The sequence below is a fragment of the Cucumis sativus genome, chromosome 1, assembly GCF_000004075.3.
Source record: "Cucumis sativus cultivar 9930 chromosome 1, Cucumber_9930_V3, whole genome shotgun sequence".
In the NCBI taxonomy this organism is placed as follows: Eukaryota; Viridiplantae; Streptophyta; class Magnoliopsida; order Cucurbitales; family Cucurbitaceae; genus Cucumis; species Cucumis sativus.
In genome coordinates, this window is record NC_026655.2 from 27,363,432 (window position 1) to 27,385,585 (window position 22,154).

At 27.1% G+C, this 22,154-nt stretch overlaps 1 protein-coding gene across 1 annotated transcript; it reads left to right on the forward strand.

The window, feature by feature from the left end:
• Positions 1–12,054: 12,054 nt before the first annotated feature.
• LOC101208027 (beta-glucosidase 12) lies at positions 12,055–21,367 on the forward strand. The gene is made up of 12 exons (XM_011661808.2): positions 12,055–12,131; positions 12,329–12,494; positions 12,596–12,665; positions 14,531–14,589; positions 14,850–14,925; positions 16,191–16,268; positions 16,734–16,821; positions 17,023–17,278; positions 17,511–17,626; positions 19,708–20,060; positions 20,667–20,775; positions 20,908–21,367. Exons 1-12 carry the CDS (start codon positions 12,070–12,072, stop codon positions 21,074–21,076), a joined length of 1,602 nt encoding a protein of 533 aa, XP_011660110.2. The 5' UTR covers positions 12,055–12,069; the 3' UTR covers positions 21,077–21,367.
• The last annotated feature ends 787 nt before the right edge of the window (positions 21,368–22,154 follow it).

Below are 22,154 nucleotides of genomic sequence, written 5' to 3' on the forward strand. Positions count from 1 at the left end.
GAGAATTTTACAATATGACCATCTTTATTAAATTGGATAAGCTACATGTTGAATTCTCAAAGCTATTGGACTTTATCAATTCTATCTACTGTATACCTACCTATCTAAATCATAAAAACATATTTATCTATTCAAGAATAATTGCACAGTTTCGTTGAACAAAAAAGAAACAAAAAAATCGTGGGGTCGGAATTTATAAAGAGTTTGGGAGTAGAGTATCCTGTACAAAGAGTTTTCTAAGCTAGACAATAAAACATTTTATTCTCTTACTTGAAGAAATTATTATTTTACACCTGACTCGATCTTAATCGTGAGTGAGTTATGAACTCTTGTCCATGAGGTTTGTTTTTTGAATATACATGAGTGAGAGAGGTCCAAGTCTTTGACTCAATATATCTACCAATTTGGAGACTTGTGAATAAGAGAGTTAGAAACATAACTTCAGAGAATTGAATTGAATACTTCCGATTAGCTAGTAGTTCCTTAAGTGCTTATTCCAGAACTTGAACAAGAGGCCCCGCTGTTTGCCTTAGAAGGATTTAGTTTTTATGGTTGAACCATAAACAAAATATTCATTAGAGAATCAACCAATACTAATTTAATTATAGAGGGTGAAACGAACAATTGACCCGACTGTATTTACAAACAATGTATAAATGATCGTTGTCTTTGTAATGACTTCTATGGATGCAACTTGGTTTTTGAGTGTGTAAGAGTGCAACTAAGATATATGGTGGTTTTTTGACTGACTTGGTGCATCAACGTTGGATTTTTGTTTGATCATGCTCCTCAATTTTTTCTTAAATTTCTTTTTCTATTAATTTATTTTGTTTTCATTTAATCATAAAATTAGTCATTCATCACAAGTACTCCATTCCTCATATTAAAAAAATCAACTTGATTATAGTATATAAAGCTATGCATATTTTGGGCATTTGATCATCTTTAGAAGATAATACTCGACCTCTTGACTATTTTACTATACTATAACGTAGTATATTTATATCAAGAAGTACACATAAGAGCTTAAAGAAAAGAAGTTAGTTAGGAAAGAAAAACGTCATAATATAGGTTCGTGGACGAAAACTTGGATGACACTTTTGTATATGTATGATTCATCTTTAACAACCTTTAAAGAGTTTCAAGCCTTGGGTTGTTAAATTAATTTTTGGTTTGTATATAGAAAAACTTCATAAAATCAAAAAAAAAAAAAAAAAAAAAAAAAAAAATCAAACAAAGACGTTTTAAAATTTCATATATTTAATACAAAATGTTGGATCGAACGTTACCTAAATGATATATTTAGTCTCCGACCGTATATATCACGCATCTCTTAATAATTCTTTATTTGGTTGTTGTAAAGTTAATTAGCATCAATGAAATACCCAAACTGGTGGACTAATTATTAATTAACATGAGATATCATCATTCAATTTGAATCAATAGTATTAATCACGGTTGAAGTACATATTTGGCTCAACTAATTACTTTAATACTAAGTATATTAGTGACATGTAAAAAATGAAAATTACAAATTGGTGTGGTGTTTGTTCAAAACATGCATGGCTCACATTACATAAGTTAGTTTAAATATTTTTAGTGCTTGGTAGAAATTTATAAGAAAATTGACCTAAAGTTTACTTCTCAAATTTAATGTCTTGAATGAAGGAAAAAAATGTGCCAAGAAGGGTCCCTTAAGATGGGCTCATATTTGGTCCATTGTTCCTCAATTTCATCTTTACTTTTGCACTTCCCTTATTTGGACTTGTTCTTTAAATCCAAGATGACCCATGACAATGATCAATGAACTCACCCATTATCAATCAGTAAAGTAGTCAAACCATATCTCTACACCCTTCATCATGTAATACTTTATATTCTAAAGTAGTTAGCTAATAGCTAACACACGCATAATTTAATACTTCTTTAAGATCATTCGTTCAAATTCTCTACATGTTTGTTGGATTAGAAAAAAAAACAGGCCAACTAACAATTTTATGTGTTAGCGACTGGTAGTTTGAATTCGACAACTATTGAAATGCCTTGAATATGTTATCTCGAGCTTCAAATCTGAGTTAAATATGTATTTTCCATATTTATTTTATTTATGTTGGCATAAATCTCTACGTTGATTATCTATTAATTTTTTTCCCTTGACAACAACCTTTACTAAGGGTAGAAGTTAAGGGTGAAAAGGGTTTAGTTCGATTTCAAATTCTATTTTGATATTTTAAAAAAAATAATCACGTTTGATTTGGTTTTAAATTCAGTTTTGTAGTTTAAATTAAAAACGGTTAGGTTTTAAACTCTTTTTTAAATATATAAATAATATAAATAAATGTATATAAGTTAAAAACGGTTTGGGGTTCGGTTTCAAATTCTTTAAACGATGGCATCTTTTTCAGTTTCATTGAGTTTTCAGTTTAAAGAAATGGGTCGATTTTTGGAGGTTGAATGACCACTCCTAACCAATTTATCGTACTATAAACAACAATAAAATAAAAGATTAAAACTATATACTTTCATTCGTCCATGTCTAGTCTCTATACTTTTAATAAATTTTAAATTTAGTCAAAAGTCTAGCTATTATTCATTTTCTAAAAAGAACTTTTTGTTATTCTTACGATCTCTACTATAAGCTTTGAAAATATATTAACCTATTGGATCATCTCGATTGATACCACTAGTAGTAGTTAATCAACTTGTTTGGAAGGTAAAGTTTTAAAATTTACTAAAATTAAACAATATGAAACTTCTAAAATTGAAAAGATGAAATTAAATTAATGTTTTCTACAATTAAAAATAAGACCCTTCTTTCCTGATGTTTGTATTTAACAAAACGTATAAGTCGGCCGATTGTTTGGTAGTCTTTAATTCTCGTTTTCTTCCTTTTAACTTTTTCCAAGAGATTTTATTTTTAATTTCTAATTTTCAATTACAAAAAAAGACTTTTATATTATAAGTTCGTTTTCTTCTATCAACTTTCACACTTCTCTTTTAGTTTAATTTATTGATATTTTCTTGGTCATAGTCAAAGCTGAATGATATGAATTTAATAAGATATTGTGTGACCTTCAAGTACATGCAAATGCATGCAAGTTTAAGCAAGTTTTAAATAATGATATAAACCAAACCAATAATTGATTCCTTTTATATTTCAAATACTCTATTAGATCTATTAGATCTCGACATGTATATACAAACTACTTATCCTAATCTATAGTATATATAAAAGAATGGAAGTCGAGAAATTTTTTAACTTTTTTAGTTTTGCTTTAGTGGCAATTTTGTGATTCACATATATTTAATTTTTAATGATTGCTTTAGTGGAAATATTTTTTTTTTTAACTTTTCATATTTTTATTGTAACTTTTTTCAAAATTTGAAAATTTTCACTCCAATTAACTATGCATTTAAATTTATCCAAATTCATTCACTTTTCACTCTCCTTTAATCATCTATCTCTCAACCATTTACATTTTCTATCTATTTCAAGCTTTCAAATTCTTACTTTACAAATCTTTGGTTATAAGTATATAATTTTTTTCATTCATGTTCACAAGTCACAACAAAATGTCCAAAGGTGAAAACGAAATCAAGTTATACTAATTTTCTGTTCTCTTCTAATTTTGTTCTTCTTCTTCTTCTTTTTTTTTTTTTTTTTTTAATTTTGTTGTTTATTTTTTTTATGTAGAAGTATGCTTGTGTATATTTCTTCATTTATAGATTTTTTTTTAGTACACATAACATAAGTTGGAGGAAACTTGAATCACCAACTTCGTGGTTGACATGTACATATACATCTATGCTCTTTATGTTTAAATCATGTAATATTAAGTGTTTTTTTTCTTAATGTAATCATGGGAATCTTGCTCATGCTTATTTTCTTCATTGAATTTTTTTATACTCTGAATTTGTTAAAACAATGTAAATATTGTTGAAATTTGTTAAGTATACATAGAAGTAATAAAATGTGTAAAGCAAGGAAAATTAAAGCCTCTCTAATTTTTTTACCTACAAAATCATTAAAAAAAATTGTGATTTCACATTTATAATTTCATAATTTAAAAAGAAATATGATTTTAAACAAAAAGAGCATACGAAAATTTTAATTCAAAATAATAATTTGTTTATTTTTATGATTCAACCAATGAGTGTTATTTGATCCTCAGATATTAATAAAAAAGTTATGATATGGGTTGCTAAATGTATTAATTACAATGTAGAAACAAAATCATTATAGTTGGGAAATGTGAGTATTTTGGTATTTTATAAAATACCATGTACGTGCAAAAAATGTTATTTGCTAAATTCAAAAGAAAATGTGGTTTTGCCATTTTTCAAAATGACCCCTAAAAACGTTGTTATATCTCTTATTATTTGGGGTAATAGTTAGGCTAAATTGAAATAGTCCATTTTAAACAGTAAACGACGTTATAATGTAAAAATGACTATTTCATGGTTCAATCTTATGTAAACTCTTTATATATGATGCTCTCACTTTCATGTTTCTACATAAATAATTCAGAATCACCACGTTTGTACTAACTACAAAGCTGGTCGCATCCATAGTTTCTCTAAATAAGGCACTCAACTTTTCTTCATATACTATAGACTATTTAGACTATAAACTTGAACTTCATCCATGTTTATGTCTCTACATAAAGTTCAAGTTTACTCATAATATCCTTGGGACCTTAGTTTATTTTATTTAAAATTATAGTATTCAATGTCTCAATAACGACTTTATTAAATGAAATGTGATTGCAAACTAAGAGTTTTAAGATATAAATTCCAACATCGGACTAGTGAGGAGGTGCTCTGGGTGGGGTGTGACATGTCTTGCTGCATTGGGGGAGTAAACTAAAATGTCGTCGATAAGGACAATAACAAACAAATCCAAATATTGTCGAAACACTTTGTTCATTAAATCGTGAAAGCGACGTACTGGGCAATGATCAACCCAAAAGCCATTACTAAGAACTCATAATGGCCATAACGCCTTTTGAAAACTGTCTTAGGCACGTCTGACTCGTTAATTCATAGTTGGTTGTAGCCTGAACACAAATCTATCTTGAAAAACACGGAGGGCCCCCCTCAAATGATCAAATACATCATCTATTCATGGCAAATGGTATTTATTCTTAATCGTTACCTTGTTCAATTGTCGGTAGTCAATGCATAGTCTTATTAACCCATCCTCCTTCTTCACAAACAGGACATGAGCTCTCCACGTTTAGGTACTAGGCCGAATATAACACCTCCCCATCAATTCCTCTAACTGGTCCTCTAGTTTTTTCATGCATGATGTAAGGGACGTGGGTTTCTCGGGTCCTTTAGCTCCACTCGGACCTGCTCTAGCTCCACTCAGGCATTAAGATTAATTAACAGTTTAGGACACCACTAATTAGGTGTTCTAAATCCCTAAATTATGACAATTTTTTTGAAAAATGTCTTGGTTGGCCATACTTAAAGCAAATCTTTTTGGAAGTCAATTCTTCCTTTGATGTTAAAATTTATCCCAGCGGTTTGCTTGCCACGAGGGACACCTTTTGACCATATTGGGACGTTGCCTCTCCCTTGACTTTTATTTTGTTTTAAAAAATTTCCCATGTAGTTCGATCTAGTCTCCGATGAAGCATAAGAGCATGTTCTGAAATTCCCTCGCTGCTAAACACTTGGCGTGTGACACCTATTCTCTCTGCGTCTCACGTCTCCTCACGTGCCATTGGGACTCTAATTGTAGGGGCCCTCCCTTACAAATCTTTTTTTTTTTTTTTTTTATCATCTGTCGTGCATCCATCAGCTCTCATGGTAGCTCAACTAAAGTAGAAAAGTCAAACCAGTGCATGTTGGTTTTCACGGGTGCTCTAATCTCAATTCACAAGCCCTCCTCAAACCGCTTGCACTTGTCTGCCTCATAAGTTACAAAGCAATACTTACCCAACTCAGTAAACTGTTTTTCGTATTCCGTTATAGTCAGGTCAACTAGGTTCAGGAGTTCTTTTCATTTCTTGTCACAAAAGGAGCGGGGGTAAAACTTTCCCTTAAAGGTCTTAAAGAACTTTTCCCATGCGACAACACATTCTTCATCCGTTCCCGCCATGTGAAGGACCCACTAATCTTCAGCACAATATTGCAACAAACACGTTTCTAGTTTTAACTTTCTTTCTTTCGGGAAATCAATCACTCCAAGGCACTTCTCTTTAGGCTCAACCATTTCTCCACATCAGTTGGATTATTGATTCGTACAAAGGTCGTTTCTCCCAACGCCTTTAAAATGACTGAACTTCACCTATTTATAGGTCTCTCCACTGATACTTAATTCTCTTGTCGAAATGATTACATCTGTCCGACCATGAAAATGGTCCAACGTCAAAATGTCACATATCACTACGATAAACTTATTTTTTTTTATTGTGCGGCAAAGTCAAACCAATCATTGACTTCCTTCCAAAAGAGCGACGTCATTACTTTCTTGTGAAGTAAGCTAACAAAGCATAGTAGTTCCTCCTTTTGCATAGATGTCTCGTCACATAAGCTACTTTTGTTGCATGACATCTTATCGCGTAAGATTGAATGTAGTCACGGTGTCATAGTTAAAGTGACTGACCGAACCGACAAACCGAAAAAACTGACCGACCAATGGCCAATTACTCATTAATGGTTTGGGTCGATTTAAACATTATTTATTAAATCGACCCTAATCGATTAGAATTTATACTATAGTCAAGTAACCTTAGTTTATTGGACTTAATTATAATTTATAATGAACAATACATGCATTCAACAATAAATTATTGAACAATGTCCCAATAACAATTTTATTGCATGATAGAATTAATTTAACATTCACAAATACGAAATTCTAGAACTTGAAACTAAACACAACATCCATTGATTTAGAGTGAAATTAAGTAGCACATTAGGCATTATCGAAAATAAATCCAATCAAATAGATTCAATGTATAGTCTAAAGTTAAACCTAATTAAAATATATCTTTCCTAGATTTATATTCACGGTAGAAAATCAAATTATGATTGTTTAGTTGCTATTATTGAAAAACAACTTGACTTGTAAACTACAACAAATAACAAATACCAACTTAACCATCTATCTAATATAGGTAATTTCTTGCTAGCTTCATTCAAAGTAACTCAATCATTATGAAACTTATAAATGAGAAGGAAAAAGCTAAAAGAGAAATCAATAAGACACAATCAAAAGCAACGAAGAAGAGCTTGAGAAATAAAGAGACAAGGAAGATGAAGTCATGGTTGATATGTTTTGCTTTACTTAGCATGTTGGTGATGAGCCATGAAGTTGCAGCAGAGGGAAAGTTTCTTAACTTTTCTGATCTTTGCCTACAACCTTCTCCACCTAAAAGTTGTTATAAAGATGAACGTGCGGATTCTCCGATCCCATATGATAGAGGCTGCTCTCCAATCCTTCGATGTCGTGGAGGATGATCCAAATTCATATTTTAAACTCTATTTGTCTCTAAACATAAAGAGGAAAATTAAATTTGTTCTGCAAAATCAACTATATAATATCTTAATTATGCAAAGATTTCCAATATATAGATGGAACTACGTACTTATACTCAAAATTTCAATAAATTTTTTATTATGCATTTACACTGAAAATGTATTGATCGTTATGTTATATATCAAGCTAATAAGCATTTCCATTTATTATTAGTTTGTTCATGATTAACTTTAGTCACAATTTATAGATGTTTGATAGTTTGGAAAGGTTTTTGAAAAGGCGTGTCTGGTGGTTTTCAACTTGTGCACATGTATGTTTGATATGAGTGTGATTCGATCTCTAGAAGTTGCTCTTCTAATTCTTTCTTGGTTGAATGCATATGCTTAATGTGGTTTTGCTTCATAATCTAGGAAGTCTTTTAATGGTTGAGAGAATACGCTCTTAGCTTTGTGGAGTCTGAAATTTTCTAAAAACTCGTATGAATGAATTGAGTTTCTTTACTTTTATAGTTATCTGATCGGCTTTGTAGGCTTCAGTCTGGCTATTGGACCCAATAAATTGGACTTAGGCCTTATTTAATATTTGGACTAAATTGAGTCAAATTTTGGGCTCAAATGGACCTTAGCTCGAAAATATAATGTCCAATTGGACTAAATTAATTCATTGAATCCAATGGTCATGATGAAAACATGTGGCGCTATCCAGATTTGCTAACTTATGTCTTCAATTTCATTTGTGATACATGATGTTAACTTTTAATTGGTCCCAAATTCAACTATTTGTAATTTCGTCATCAATTTGATAAATGGTGTGACAATTTGTTGCTGATCCAAAATATCTCATTCAACAATTTGGTAAATTGACGTTTGACGTGAATTTGGAACAAGATTGGAAGATGATTTTGGATTGAAGGCAAATTTAAAATTTGGAATGTGGCAAAAATTTAAAAGTAAGATGAATTTGAGGTTTTTATCACAATTTAATTTCATTTGGAAATAGAAAATGGAATGTGACCAAATTTTAAATTTGAGATAAATTTGTGATTTATTCTCAATTTAATTTATTTTGAAAGATGACCAAGTTTTAACTTGAAATCTTATCCTTAATTTAATTTAATTTGAGAACTAGAACATAGAATTGAATTTGGAATAAAACTAGGAAAATGCATGTCTTAATTTTAAATAAAATTTAGGCCAAAAATTCAAAATACTTGCTTTTTTATCGCATCATTAATGTATCAAATTTAAATTTGGAGGGTAGCCATCTACCTTTACATAAATCTTTTTTAAAATACTAATATTAGTAATTATGGTTAAACTTTTTATTTATTTATTTTAAAAATGTAAAATTTTAGTATATGACATGGTGTCTAATTTTTATTGTTTTAAAAAATAAAAATAAATCTATTTATTTTAAATAAAATCTTTTAATATGAAAGAAATTATTTCTCTGTAAATAAATATTTTTTAAAAACTTATTTCTACTCGAAAAAAATCAAATCAATAAAATCTTTGAGAAAAAAAGAAAATCAAATTTAAACAAAAAAATCTTTTAATATTCATATAATTTAAAAATTTTATTTTTCACGTAATCTCAAAATATCTCACTTAATTTATTTTAGAAAAATGAAAATTTGTTTTATTAGCGTAATATCAAATTTTGATTTTATTCTTATTATTTTTTTTAATTTGTCGGTTTATAAATAGGGACATTTGTCATTTGGAAAATGATGAGAGTTTGTTAAGCAAAGAATACTTTGGGAGAAGAAAATTCCTTAGGTAAAAAAAGACATTTTAGAGAGAGTGCTTAGCAAAACTTTTATTATTCTGCGAAAAAATTCAGCAAAATGTGAGTTTTTTTCTTATTTCTTTTCGTTACTTTATCGTTTCTACTTTTTTTTTGTTTACTTTATCTTAAGCAAATCAAATTCCACGGTTGAAAAAAATTTAGTTGGAGGTTGCATTTGATAGAGATTTAATCCCCAATGATCTGCACCTCATAACTTCTTTCGAATTCGAATCCTTATTTTTCTTTTCTTCTCATTTTAAAAGATAAAAAGAAAGAAAAGAAAGTGTATGGAATATTTTAGTATTCTTTTTCTTTTATCATCATTTTAAAAAAATTCCTTTAGTCTTTTTTCTTCTCTCTAAACAAATAGGGAGAAAGAAAACGAAATAAGAAAAATATTGGTATTTTTATTTATCGGTATTTTTTTTTCTAAATCCCAACTCTTAACTTTTATTTTCTTTTCTTTAAAATACGGAGGGAAATAATGAGGATAGAGAAAATTTCATCATTATTGTCGTTATACTATTATTATTATCATCATTTTTTTATTATCATCATATTTTATTTTATTACTGTTGTGGTTCTTTTTTTCTTTTTACTTGTTGTTGTTCTTATTATTATTAACATTATTATTATTTGTATTATGATTATTATTTTTATTTCTTTTATGCTGCCATCACACCTCTACCATTTCTTATTTATTTATTTATTCCTTCCTTATTTTATTTATTTGTTATCATGTTTCCTTTCTTTTATTTATTCACGTTACTATCATAACAATCAAAGCTAACTGTTTGTATTTAAAATTTTTAATGTTTTAAAATCTTTTCAATTTAAATTTTTTTTTGTCTTAAAATAAAAATATTTTTTAATCATTTAACAAATTTGTCTATAATGTTTTAAATTTTGTTATGATTTTCAAAACTTTCCAAATTTTATCTATCGTTTCGTAATGTTTCCTAAATCAATCTTTTTTGGTAACTTAATCGTTTTCTTTAAATAAAATCCTACAACAGAATCTAGAAAATTTTAGAAAATTTGGGAGTTCGATTGTATAGATTTCTTGAGCTAAGAGATCAATATCTTTGGGAGTCCGAGATTTGATCCAAGAAAAAAATGAATTTAATCAATATTTTCTAAATATAAATATATAAATATCGTGTACAAAAAAATCTTGAAAAAATGATTTAGATTTGACTACTCAAATTTAAACGATCAAATCTAATTGTGTGTCAAATCTAAACGATTTTGTGTCAAATCTAAACGATTTTGTGTCAAATCTGAACGATTTTGTGCCAAATCTAAATGATCGTAAAAAAATCTTTCCAGCCAAATTTAAACGATTAAATTTAAACAATCGTGTACTAAAAGAATAATTAAATCTAAACGATCGTGTATCAAAAATTCTTTAAAAAAAAATTAATCAAATCTAAACAAACGTGTATAGCCAAGTCTAAACGATAGTTTCTCAAACATATTACACGTGTTGATGTCAATTAATCACGAGACATTTTTGGTATTTCTCATTGTGGGTCTATGAGTATTTTTTGTTTTTGAAATTGTTTTATGACGTGTAAATATTTTGTGAGTTTGTTTTATTTTTTAAAAGACCCATTTACATTATAGTTTGTATTTAAAGATAAATTACTAATTGTTTGGCCAAGGAAGACTAAACTTTTTAGTAGAAAGAAATAAATATAAATCAAATTATTCACGTATATAATCTAAATTTAAAATTTTAATTTCAATATATTCATTATCTTGACCAATAAATAATCAAACTTAGAATTTTTAATATATGTATTATTTATATAATAAAAATAATAACATAACATTAAATAATATGACTCTTGCAAAAATAGCAAAAAAAAAATAATTTAATAATATGATTCATGTCACTATATTTTTAAATTACATAAGTAACAAATTTAAAAGACGATAACTCTATGATTACTATCTGACAGTTGTTTGATATTACTAATTATTTTTTTATATTCAGAATATATAAAAAATAGGAATCATAAGCTATTTTTTTCTAAATAATTTTGTCATTTGATGCAATTTTACTAAAAGAATTACACTAATTAAATGAATAAAGGCTAATCGGGAATGCTCCCCACTTGGCTCACCGATAAATTTCTCGAGTCCAATTTCCCACCTAATCAGGAAATCCCCAAGGAGCTCATCCCTGTAGAACAACAGTCGAACATCTTTAACAGTCGAACATCTTTAATTTTCAACATACTTTCTTGAGATGTTTCCTTTTCTGAGTTTACAATTCTCGATCAGATTTTAGTTTTATTTTATTAGATCAATGTCCCTTTGTTATAAACTTTGAGTACAATTTTATAACACCAATTAACTCAAAAACTAAAGCTAATGAGTAAAGAAAATTTTAAATATCATACAACAGTTTCACTCATTTATGGACTTGATAAATTTAATAATTATAAAATAATTATAACGTGTAGCAATTTTAGGGATAATAATTATATTAAATGTATAACAACATTCTAATAAAATTATAAATATGGTAAAATATATGTTAGTGATAGACTTCTATTGCTGAAAGACTTTAATGATTTATCAAACTTCTATCATTGATAAATTACGACAAATGTTGCTATATATTTATAATTTTTTTAACATTAGGATATGCATATAAATATCTTTAATCTAATTCATATATTTGTAACTCCATCCCTAATATATACCTTCAACTATCCACCCAAAATTAAGAAAGTAGAATTACTAACAATATTTTACAAAAAAAAAAAAAAAAAATTATCCTAATGATCAACCAACAGCAAATAATTCCAAAAAAACTTCACATTTTTCTTGTTTGCATTCACAAGTAATTCCATCCTTTCAATTTCTTTCCTACTTTGCACAATAAACTAGTTTTCTTCACAATACAACTAGTTTATTGTTTTCTTTTGTTTGTTTTTTTGTTATTTTCTTCGCCCTTTTTGGTGGCTTTTTGGTAATTCGTTTTCTTTCACCAATAATTGTTATAAATAAAGCACTTATTGTGGTGGGTTTTATGTGTAGAAGAGGAAGAAAAGTCATGGATTTGAAAGGATATCTTGTGGTAAAGCTTGCTTTTATTCTTGTTGGTGTTGTAAGTGGAAACAATAGCTATGGTGTCGACTCCAATTTGAATAGAAATAGTTTCCCACAAGGCTTTGTTTTTGGGTCTGCTTCATCATCTTACCAAGTACGTTTGAACTTTATAAATTTTTTTTTTTTTTTTTAATTTCTAACCATTTGTTTGGAATTATCAGTTCTTTAATTTGCTGTTTTTGGTTTGTTATTTAGTACGAAGGAGCTGCAAATAAAGATGGTCGACGACCTAGTATTTGGGATACCTTCACACACAAATATCCAGGTTTAACCTTTCTCCACTCTTCCTAATTTTTACATACTTTCTATATATATATGTTTGGGATAAGGATCGACCGGGTCATCGTCCTCTTATCTTGTCAATGTAGAACAAATTCAGTAGTATTTATGAACATTATTCGTAATCATTCTCTCTTAAGCTTCTTTTTTTTATTTTTTTTATGATAAGTATAACGATTGTAATTTGTCGATTTCTTACTCAAACGTTGATATTTCAATCGTTTATTAAGAGATAAATAGGTATATCATCTCGTAGAACTACTTTTGTAGCCATCACGGGATTGATGGTTAAACTTTTTCTTTTTTTAGAAAAGTAATATGATAAACCATTAAAGTTTGATTTTTTTTTTCCCAGAAGATTCTATGTTTATATATATACACTTTGTTTTTTCAAGGTGCTATGCAAATGACTTTTACAAAATTGATGATTGTAGCTAAATATAGAGTAAAAGTTTTAAAAAAAGAATTAGTTTCTAGCTTATTGATAATAATATAATATTTTCCCTAAAAAGTTAGTGGTTAAGAAATTATTCAAATATCTTGAAATGTCTGAGCATATTTATTTATTTATTAATGGTATCTTGATATGTCTTTATTAAAGAGATTAATAATTTTTAAGAGGTTTATATTATATAATAATATATTTTTAAAAAGGTTCAAAATTTAAAATTAGTTTGAAAACAGGGTGTCCACATAAGATAAGACAAAGTCTGAAAATGTATTATTCTATAATATTCTTATTTAATTTTCTTAATATAAATATATACAAATTTGAAACATTGTTCTAAAGACAAAAAAAAAAAAAAGGTGTAAAATGTAATAATAGTAAATTGTTAAAGTTGACCATTTTAAGCTAATTTAAAAAAGCACATTTGGATCATGAAATGATTGTTTACATAATCTTATTTCATTAATTATTATTTCTTTTTTTTTTAGTTTCTGATTATGATTGATTTGAATCCTATCTTGTCTTCTTAAACTTTCATGTTTGTTTATTTTCTTTTCTAACAAATAGTACTATTTTAAATTATAAAATAATTAGAATTTGCTTTTATATATAGTAAAAAAGAAATTAATAACTAAACTGACGCTATCTATTTATGTAGACAAGAGGTTTCGGATTCGTTACACAATCCATGAATAATTTGTTATATTTAATATAGTGTGAACGGAATCTTTTTTACTAAACTTGTATACAAGTTTTGTTGTAAAATGAGAATAACCATTTTATTTTTTCCAATTTATAAATCTATTTCTTAAATGAATTTTATATTCAATATAACTCTAACCCATTGTTAATAAGTTTCAAAAAGGAAAAGGTAAAAAAAAAAAGTAGTTATTGAAAAGATATTAATGGATTTCCTTTACTGTCTTTTTAAATAAATCATTATGCTTTTCTTGTTGGCTGTTTACCACTATTTTTCTTTTCTAAATAGCTTAGTAGATTGAAATTTATAATCATTGTTTAATAAAAAAAGGATTTTATGGATTTAAAATAATTATTTTATTTGTCATAAATATTTATACTTAATAATGAAGGATAATAATCTTTAAATATCTATGTAAATACTTTCAATAATATTTAACCATAAAAAATAATTAACCTACAATATTTTATTTATTTTTAATCTATATAATTAACCAAAATTATTATCAACTATGAAGAATATACTAAGATTTTATTCCAAAATAAAAATGATATAAAATTAGATGAATGATGGTAAATGATAAAATTGTTTATAATATATTTTTTAAAAAATTGACTATAGTTTAAAAATATTTCTATAAATTAAATCATTATGGGATAAAACTTTGTAAGAATAAATATAATAATATTGGGATGAATGGCAGGCAAGATTCAAGATGGGAGCAATGGAGATAAAGCTAATGATGCTTACCATCGCTATAAGGTAATTGGAGTGGGTGTGATATTATTAATAATTCATACAATAAATCTCAAATAATTAATTTGTTAATTTAATTTACTCATTATTTATAGTTTGATTTTTTCATTTATTGGAAATCTTTTAGTTCATAGCCTAATTGAGTTCTTTGTTTTCTTTTCTATACATTTTAAATAGGTTTTTTTTTTGCTTCTTTTTGCTATTTATACAATTAAGGCAGAATAATTTGACTTTTCTATTAACTATATCTTGATGTGATGAAACAGGAAGATGTTGGGATTATGAAAGATATGAATTTTGATGCTTATAGATTTTCAATTTCTTGGTCAAGAATTCTGCCAAGTAAGTTTCTATTTTTCTTTTCTTTTCTTTTTAAATATTTTTTAGTCAAAATTTTGAAACTTTAACTTCAATAATTTTAATTAATAGTAGCATAAAATAAAATATTGCCAAAGTAACCTGTAATGTCTGAAATATGTATAAAGTTAGTATTTGGTTCTCTTAAATTACAAAATATTTTGAATAGTTTACCAAGCTGAAAAGGTATTGTAAAAACCATAGTACTAATTTATTGAAAAAATACCCACAACTAACCCTAACCCTGTTAGAGTTTGAGTGAGTAATTAATTTAGTTTCTAAACTTGAAAATGTTATAATTTTATTTGACTTTTCTTTTACAATTTTCATTTTTAAAATTTAAAATTTCTCTAAAATATCATTATTTACTTATGTTTTTAGGGTTGATGTCCGTTAATTAATTTAGAATAATTATGAACTAAAAATATAAAATTAGTTTTAGCAGTGACAAAAACTAGTGAAACTTAATTAACGGTAACGGTTGCTAGTTCATTAGTGGTTATTAACACTAATGAATATAGGAAGTGATATGAATTTGGTGAAAAGTCAATTTCAAAATTTAAAGATGTGTTTGGTATATATTCTCAAGTGTTTAATTTAAAAATAATTCATTTAAAAAGAATTAAAGTATTTGACAACTTAACTTTTGATAGTTTTTAAAGTGAATTTACAACTTTTATCAAAAGATTTGTAACATTTTAAAATCTCATAATAATATTGAAACTAAACTCAAAACTTGAAACAAAAACCTAACATTTAAAATAACAACAAAATTAAAATCAAATTCAAAACTTAAAATAAAAGTATAATATTTTGAAATTCACACAATCAAATTCAACATTCCACGAGAGAAAAAAATTATTTTTCCGTAAAAGCCTCTCAACCTCTCAAATGAATACTTTAATACATTTACCTTCGTCTATCTTTTCTGCTTTTAGGTCAATTTAGCAACTAAATACAAATACTTTCAAATTTGATCTAAGGTATTTAAGTAAAAAACAATTTCGACATTTATTAGAAAAATTGTTTTAAACTTTTAAATTACTGAAAAATACTTACAAATATGGCAAACTTTTGTAGTCTATCAGTGAAACACAATGATAGACATTAATAGACATTTATTAGTTTCTATCAACACATATATCAGTGAACGATGATAATTAATCTATAAAAAATATGTTGGTTCGTTTTATATTTAATGTCCAATCCAAAGAGCTCAATCTCACTCCCAAACTCCTTTGTTTTGGCAGATGGAGAACTCAGTGGAGGAGTGAACCAAAATGGAATTGAATACTACAACAACCTTATCAATGAGTTAGTAGCTAAAGGTAAATTAGTACATGAATACATAAATAACTTATTCATTTCTTTATTTATTGTATATTAACATAGCCAATTATATATACATCATATCATTTATTTGTTTTATTACATATCTTTACAAATTGTGATTAAAATGGTTTGCAATTACTATTATTATTCTATCTTATTAACTCTTTTTATATCTTTAAAAAGATGGTGAGATATTTTTCAACCTTTTGTAATTTAACATCCACAACACTTATAAATATATATATGCTATTTAGCTTCGTATAAAAACTAGTTAAGCTAAAGAAATTCTTCTTCTTTTTCTTTGTTCAAAATATTTCTTTTCTGTTTAAACAAAATCGATTGAGGATTAATTTTTTTAAGGTAGTTTTAATGCTCACATAACTCTTTTATGATTATTTCATTTTGCCAAGAACATATAAGTTTTGTTATTTTATTTATTGTATCCATACATTGAAATGTAGGAATAAAGCCATTTATTACACTCTTCCATTGGGATCTTCCCCAAGCCTTAGAAGATAAATATGGTGGTTTCTTGAGTCCTCATATTGTGTAAGTAAAGCATTTTTTTTTTAAATTTTCTTTACGCTTATTCCCACATGTGAATGACTTGGAGTGGATTATATTAATATTTATTTGATATTATTACAATGGTAGAAACCAATTATATTAAAAGCATATTTTATTTTGTTTAGATGGAGAGAATGTTAAAAATAAACTCTAATGAAAAATTAATTGGTTGAATTCATGAAGAAATGATTTTCAAGACTACGCCGAACTTTGCTTCAAAACTTTTGGAGATAGAGTAAAGCATTGGATCACATTGAACGAACCATGGACATATAGCATGGGAGGTTATGCACAAGGCTCTTTTGCTCCAAATAGATGCTCTGACTGGCAGAACCTCAACTGTAGTGGTGGCAACGCTGCTACTGAGCCATATATTGCTTCTCATTATCAGATTCTTGCTCATGCTGCTGCAGTCAAACTCTATAGAGATAAATATCAGGTTTGTATCTTCGTAATAAATAAAACAACATGCGTGACAGTGATTCCAAAACTGTTAAAATCAAATTTTATAATATGAAAGAAGATGCAGTTAATAAAGTGTAAAATTAAACCATAAAATAGATTTTGTTTGTAATCATTCCAAAATTATTATTGTTTGTAGTCATATTTATTTATAAATCAAAATTATGTAACTATGAAATTGAGATGAGGTTTGAAATTATTATTTGCAGAAATCTCAAAAGGGTTTGATAGGAATAACATTGGTATCTCATTGGTTTGTTCCTGTTTCAAATGGAAGAAGAGAGCGGAATGCTGCATATAGAGCTCTTGATTTCATGTTTGGTTGGTAAGTTCTTAATTTCTTTCTTCTTCTCTTAGATATACCAAAAATATTATCACTATATAGGAGCTTTATTAACTGTAGCCGAAGCCGAGTATATCACTAATAAGTTTGGCTATATTTACAATTATTTTAAAATATTGTTATATACACAACTATCATCGTTAAAATTGTTACCTTCCATATACAATGACCCCAAAAACAAAAATGATTTTAGTAGAAAAATAAACCTATTTAAAATACAATTAGAATAGTATGGATCAAATGTGTAAGTTATAAATGTTTGAGATAATTAATATATGTAATTAGATGTATTTGATTTGAAACCAATTTTGTATATAGAAACTAAATCTACGTAGCTTTTTAGTGAAAGGTAAATGAACAAGTAATATAGTCTAAATTTAATTATTTAATCACTTAAAATATTAATAAATAAATATTTTTTGAAAAATTGTCAAAAAGAAAAAAAGTAGAATTGTATAAAAAAATAAAATGTAATGAATTTGGTGGATTTTGTTTGGTAGAGTGCTAGTAGTTTGTTAATTTTTTTTATATGTGAAAAAAATTCTATTTTTTAATTAGTTAATATTTTTGTTGTTTTTTTCATTAAAATTAATGATATTGATCATGAATGAAAAAATTCTTAAAAAAGTATTTAGAAATATTTAATCAAATGTAGGAGAATGTGATATAGTCATGCATTGTTAAATTTAAATGTTCAATCACTTGTAAATATGGGAGGAATTTTTAAAAATAGAAAATTTTATATAATATTTACATCTTATAGCAAATTCTATCCCCGATAGTCATTGATATGTTATAGTGATAAAATCTAAAATTTTGCTATTGTTTGTAAATATTTTAATTTATTTTGCTATTTTTAAAAATGCTCTTAAATATTTTTTAATTAATTATTATTTAAAGTCTTTTTAAGGATAAAAATGAAAGTTATTATAAATTAAAAAACGGTCAATGATAGACATCGGCAGACAATGATAGACTTCTATCAGTGTCTATTATATGAACGACATTAATAGATTATGATGGAAGTATGCCATTATCTATATTTCGTAAAAATTTTAGTTTATTTTGTTGATAACCTTAAAACTAATTACTAAATATAAATTATGGCTATTTTAAAATCTAGTAATTAAATGAACCAAAATATTGAAAGCAAAATATACCACATATTATCTATGATCAACTATGTGATAGATCAAGGTAGACTATTATCTGTATATTATATGTATCATGATAGATACATATAATAGTCTATCATGATATATCTATGTCTATCACATATAGATGATGATATTTTGCTATATTTATAGATATTTTTAAAAATTTTATCATTTAAAATAATTGATCTATAAATTAAATCATTAAACCTACCTAGACTACAATCTGCATATATTGTTCAATTTATGACATTAAAAATGACATGATTGTGTTGCCATAATTTGGTTTGGCATTTGGGATGTTATCATATGGCACCAATACATGGAAATATAATCATTTTGACTTTCACTTTTTTTTGTATGTGAATTTGATTTATCTTTCAACTATTTGCTTTTTTTTTTTTATGATTACTTTTCTTTACTTTCTCTTAAAAGGTTGGTGGAATAAAGCACTAACATAATCATTTTTAAATTTGATTATTTCAAAATTTAGATACAGTTTATTATAATTTATATAGTTTAAATATAGATAATAGTTTATCTTCTTCTATCATTCAATCATAAAACTAATTGATTTATTTTCAAAACTCAAGTGGCTCATAATCGTTGACCGTAATGTAATTAATTAAGTTGTATTTGGTTTTAAGTTTTGGAGAATGTATAAGGACTACTTTGTTTTACTCCCTAAATTTATTATATATTTTTATGGATGATAATTTTAAAAATAAAACAAGTTTTTGTAAATTAATTAAAATATTTTTATGAATTCAGATGTTTAATTTTGGAATACAAAACCATTATGTAAGAATAGGGAGAGAAAATAAGTCCACACATGGAAAAACACATTGTTCTAACTTATGTACATACATATTATATAGATTATGAAAAAAATTGCTCTGGAAAACGTAGGTTCATGGATCCATTAACATTTGGAGAATATCCAAAGAGCATGCAATCCCTTGTTAGAAAGAGACTTCCAACCTTCACAAAAGAGCAATCTGAGTTAGTGAAAGGGTCCTTTGATTTTCTTGGATTCAACTACTACACTGCCAATTACGCATCATATACGCCACCTCCCAACGCCAACCACATGACCTACTTCTCTGATGCTCGTGCTGCTCTCTCAACCGAGCGTAATGGCGTTCCCATCGGTCCGAAGGCAGCTTCCCCATGGCTTGCAGTTTACCCTAGGGGCATTCGTGATGTACTTTTGTATATCAAAGGAAAGTACAATGATCCCCTCATCTATATTACAGAAAATGGTATGTTATTTATGAGTTCATACTACGATGATTTGATTTTGTTTATTCTAGCATTACTTTATTGTTTCAACTACTCATCTACCTTTTCCTTCCAAAAGTAAACTGCTTGCACTTACTCTAGTTGAATAGTATTGGTATCAGAATAGGTAGTGTGTGATGTCATTTCTTGTTTTAGTTAAGACTGAATTTCCACTTTTTAAACAATCTATAAAGCTTAAATTACAACTTTGGTTCTGCTGTTCGAAGAAACTTAAAATTTAGTTTCTTAGCTAGGGTTTTAACAGTTAAAATGTTCTTTCGTGATTTGATAAAACAGCATAAATTGATCGTATTATTTGATAAAAAATTTACTTACGAAGATTGTGATATCATATCATAGGGGTTTAATGCTAATTATAAACTATAGAGATTAAATTATAACTTTGTTCGGAGTACAAAAACTAAATTTGCAAATTTTTTAACCTTCTATGAATTTTCAAACTCACAATTCATAAAAAATGAGAAAAAATGTTAATGTAATGTTATAATTAAATTACCATAACCTATAGTTTAACCTTTTAGATTGATCGTTGATCTTACCTTGTCTATGTTTCGTTATGTTTGTAGGTGTTGATGAGTTTAACAATGCCTCTCTCCCTTTAAAGGAAGCACTTGTGGACAACTTCAGAATTGATTACTATAAAGCTCATCTCTCTTTCCTAAAAAAAGCAATTGAGTGAGCCTTTCAATACAACCCTCGATCTTTCTTTCTTTCTTTCTTTATTTCCTTTTTTTTTTTTCTGTCATAGCTTCTATTATCTTTACTTTCTTCTCTAACAATGGAATATATCTTTACAAATTCTTATAGGGATGGTGTGAGAGTAAAGGGGTATTTTGCATGGTCATTGTTGGACAACTTTGAATGGTCAAGTGGCTATACAGTAAGATTTGGCATCAACTTTGTTGATTACAAAGATGGATTTAAAAGATACCCTAAAAGCTCAGCTCATTGGTTCAAGAAATTCCTCAAACACTAGAGTTATCTGGTCAATATATGGACCAAAGAGTAAAGCATTCCTCAAACACTAGAGTTATCTGGTCAATATATGGACCAAAGAGTAGCATGAGAGAGAGGTTTATCTAATATATGGGAGGACTGCTTCTTACTCGTTAAGAGCAACTTCCTCATACATGTGTGAAGTTCAAACACTTCAATGGACGAATGATTTTGGTGTAATTTTGTCCAATTGCAATTGTATGAATCTTATAATATTTCTGAACATATATATGCACTTCATTTTAATAACTTAGTTATTGTTTATGGTTTCCATTGTGTTGTTACTGCTTTCTATTTATTTGTTATATAATTTCTGTTAGAGTTATTTTTGTTCATGTTTGCTCTCTTTATGTTTATGACTTTGGTCTAATGTGGATTGATAAGTTTATGAGTTTCACACTTTGATGTTTTTTTTTGGGCGTTCATGATTCATCTTTTGAGAGCTACAAACACTAACTAAATATTTTTTTCTTGTATATTTTTCTATATTATACCATTCGTATAACTTTTTCAATTTATGTTTATGTATCTCAAGTCAAAATAGATTGTATCCCAGTGGTTCAATAAGTCTTAACTGATCATTTGATCTTTGAAAACACACACTGGACAGGTTTCTGTTGGAGTTATGACTAATTTTAATTGCTTTGTAATTGTTTCTAATATTTGAAGATTTTGTTTGAAGCTTTGGATTCTTTTCAGACTTACTAAAACAGTTAAGTTACGGTTCCAAGTCCGTACTAAATTTGGTCTTTCTTGACGCATACAAATTTTGATTTCTTGATGGTCATGACAAAAAACCATCCAGAAAAATATATTTTTTTAATACAACGTTTATCTTGACGGTCATGTACGTCAAGAAAAATCTCCTTCTTTTATTGAAGAAATACGAAAAAACGTAAAAAAAAATGTAGATTCTTGATTTCCTTGATGGACAAAGTTTTCTTAGTTTTGTTGATGATCTATAAACGTCAGGAAAATTATTTCTCGATAGACAATAAACATCAATGATAATATATTAGTTGACTGACAATAGCCATCAAGTTAGTTTGGTTTTCTTG

What these genes read in the sequence shown, in the direction of transcription:
- LOC101208027 (XM_011661808.2), top strand. Translation starts at nt 12,070, where the DNA reads ATGATCAACCAACAGCAAATAATTCCAAAAAAACTTCACATTTTTCTT. An exon ending in TTGGTCAAGAATTCTGCCAA is followed by an intron (nt 14,926 to 16,190) that starts GTAAGTTTCTAT and finishes TTGTTTTGGCAG; the next exon opens with ATGGAGAACTCAGTGGAGGA. An exon ending in TCTATAGAGATAAATATCAG is followed by an intron (nt 17,279 to 17,510) that starts GTTTGTATCTTC and finishes TATTATTTGCAG; the next exon opens with AAATCTCAAAAGGGTTTGAT.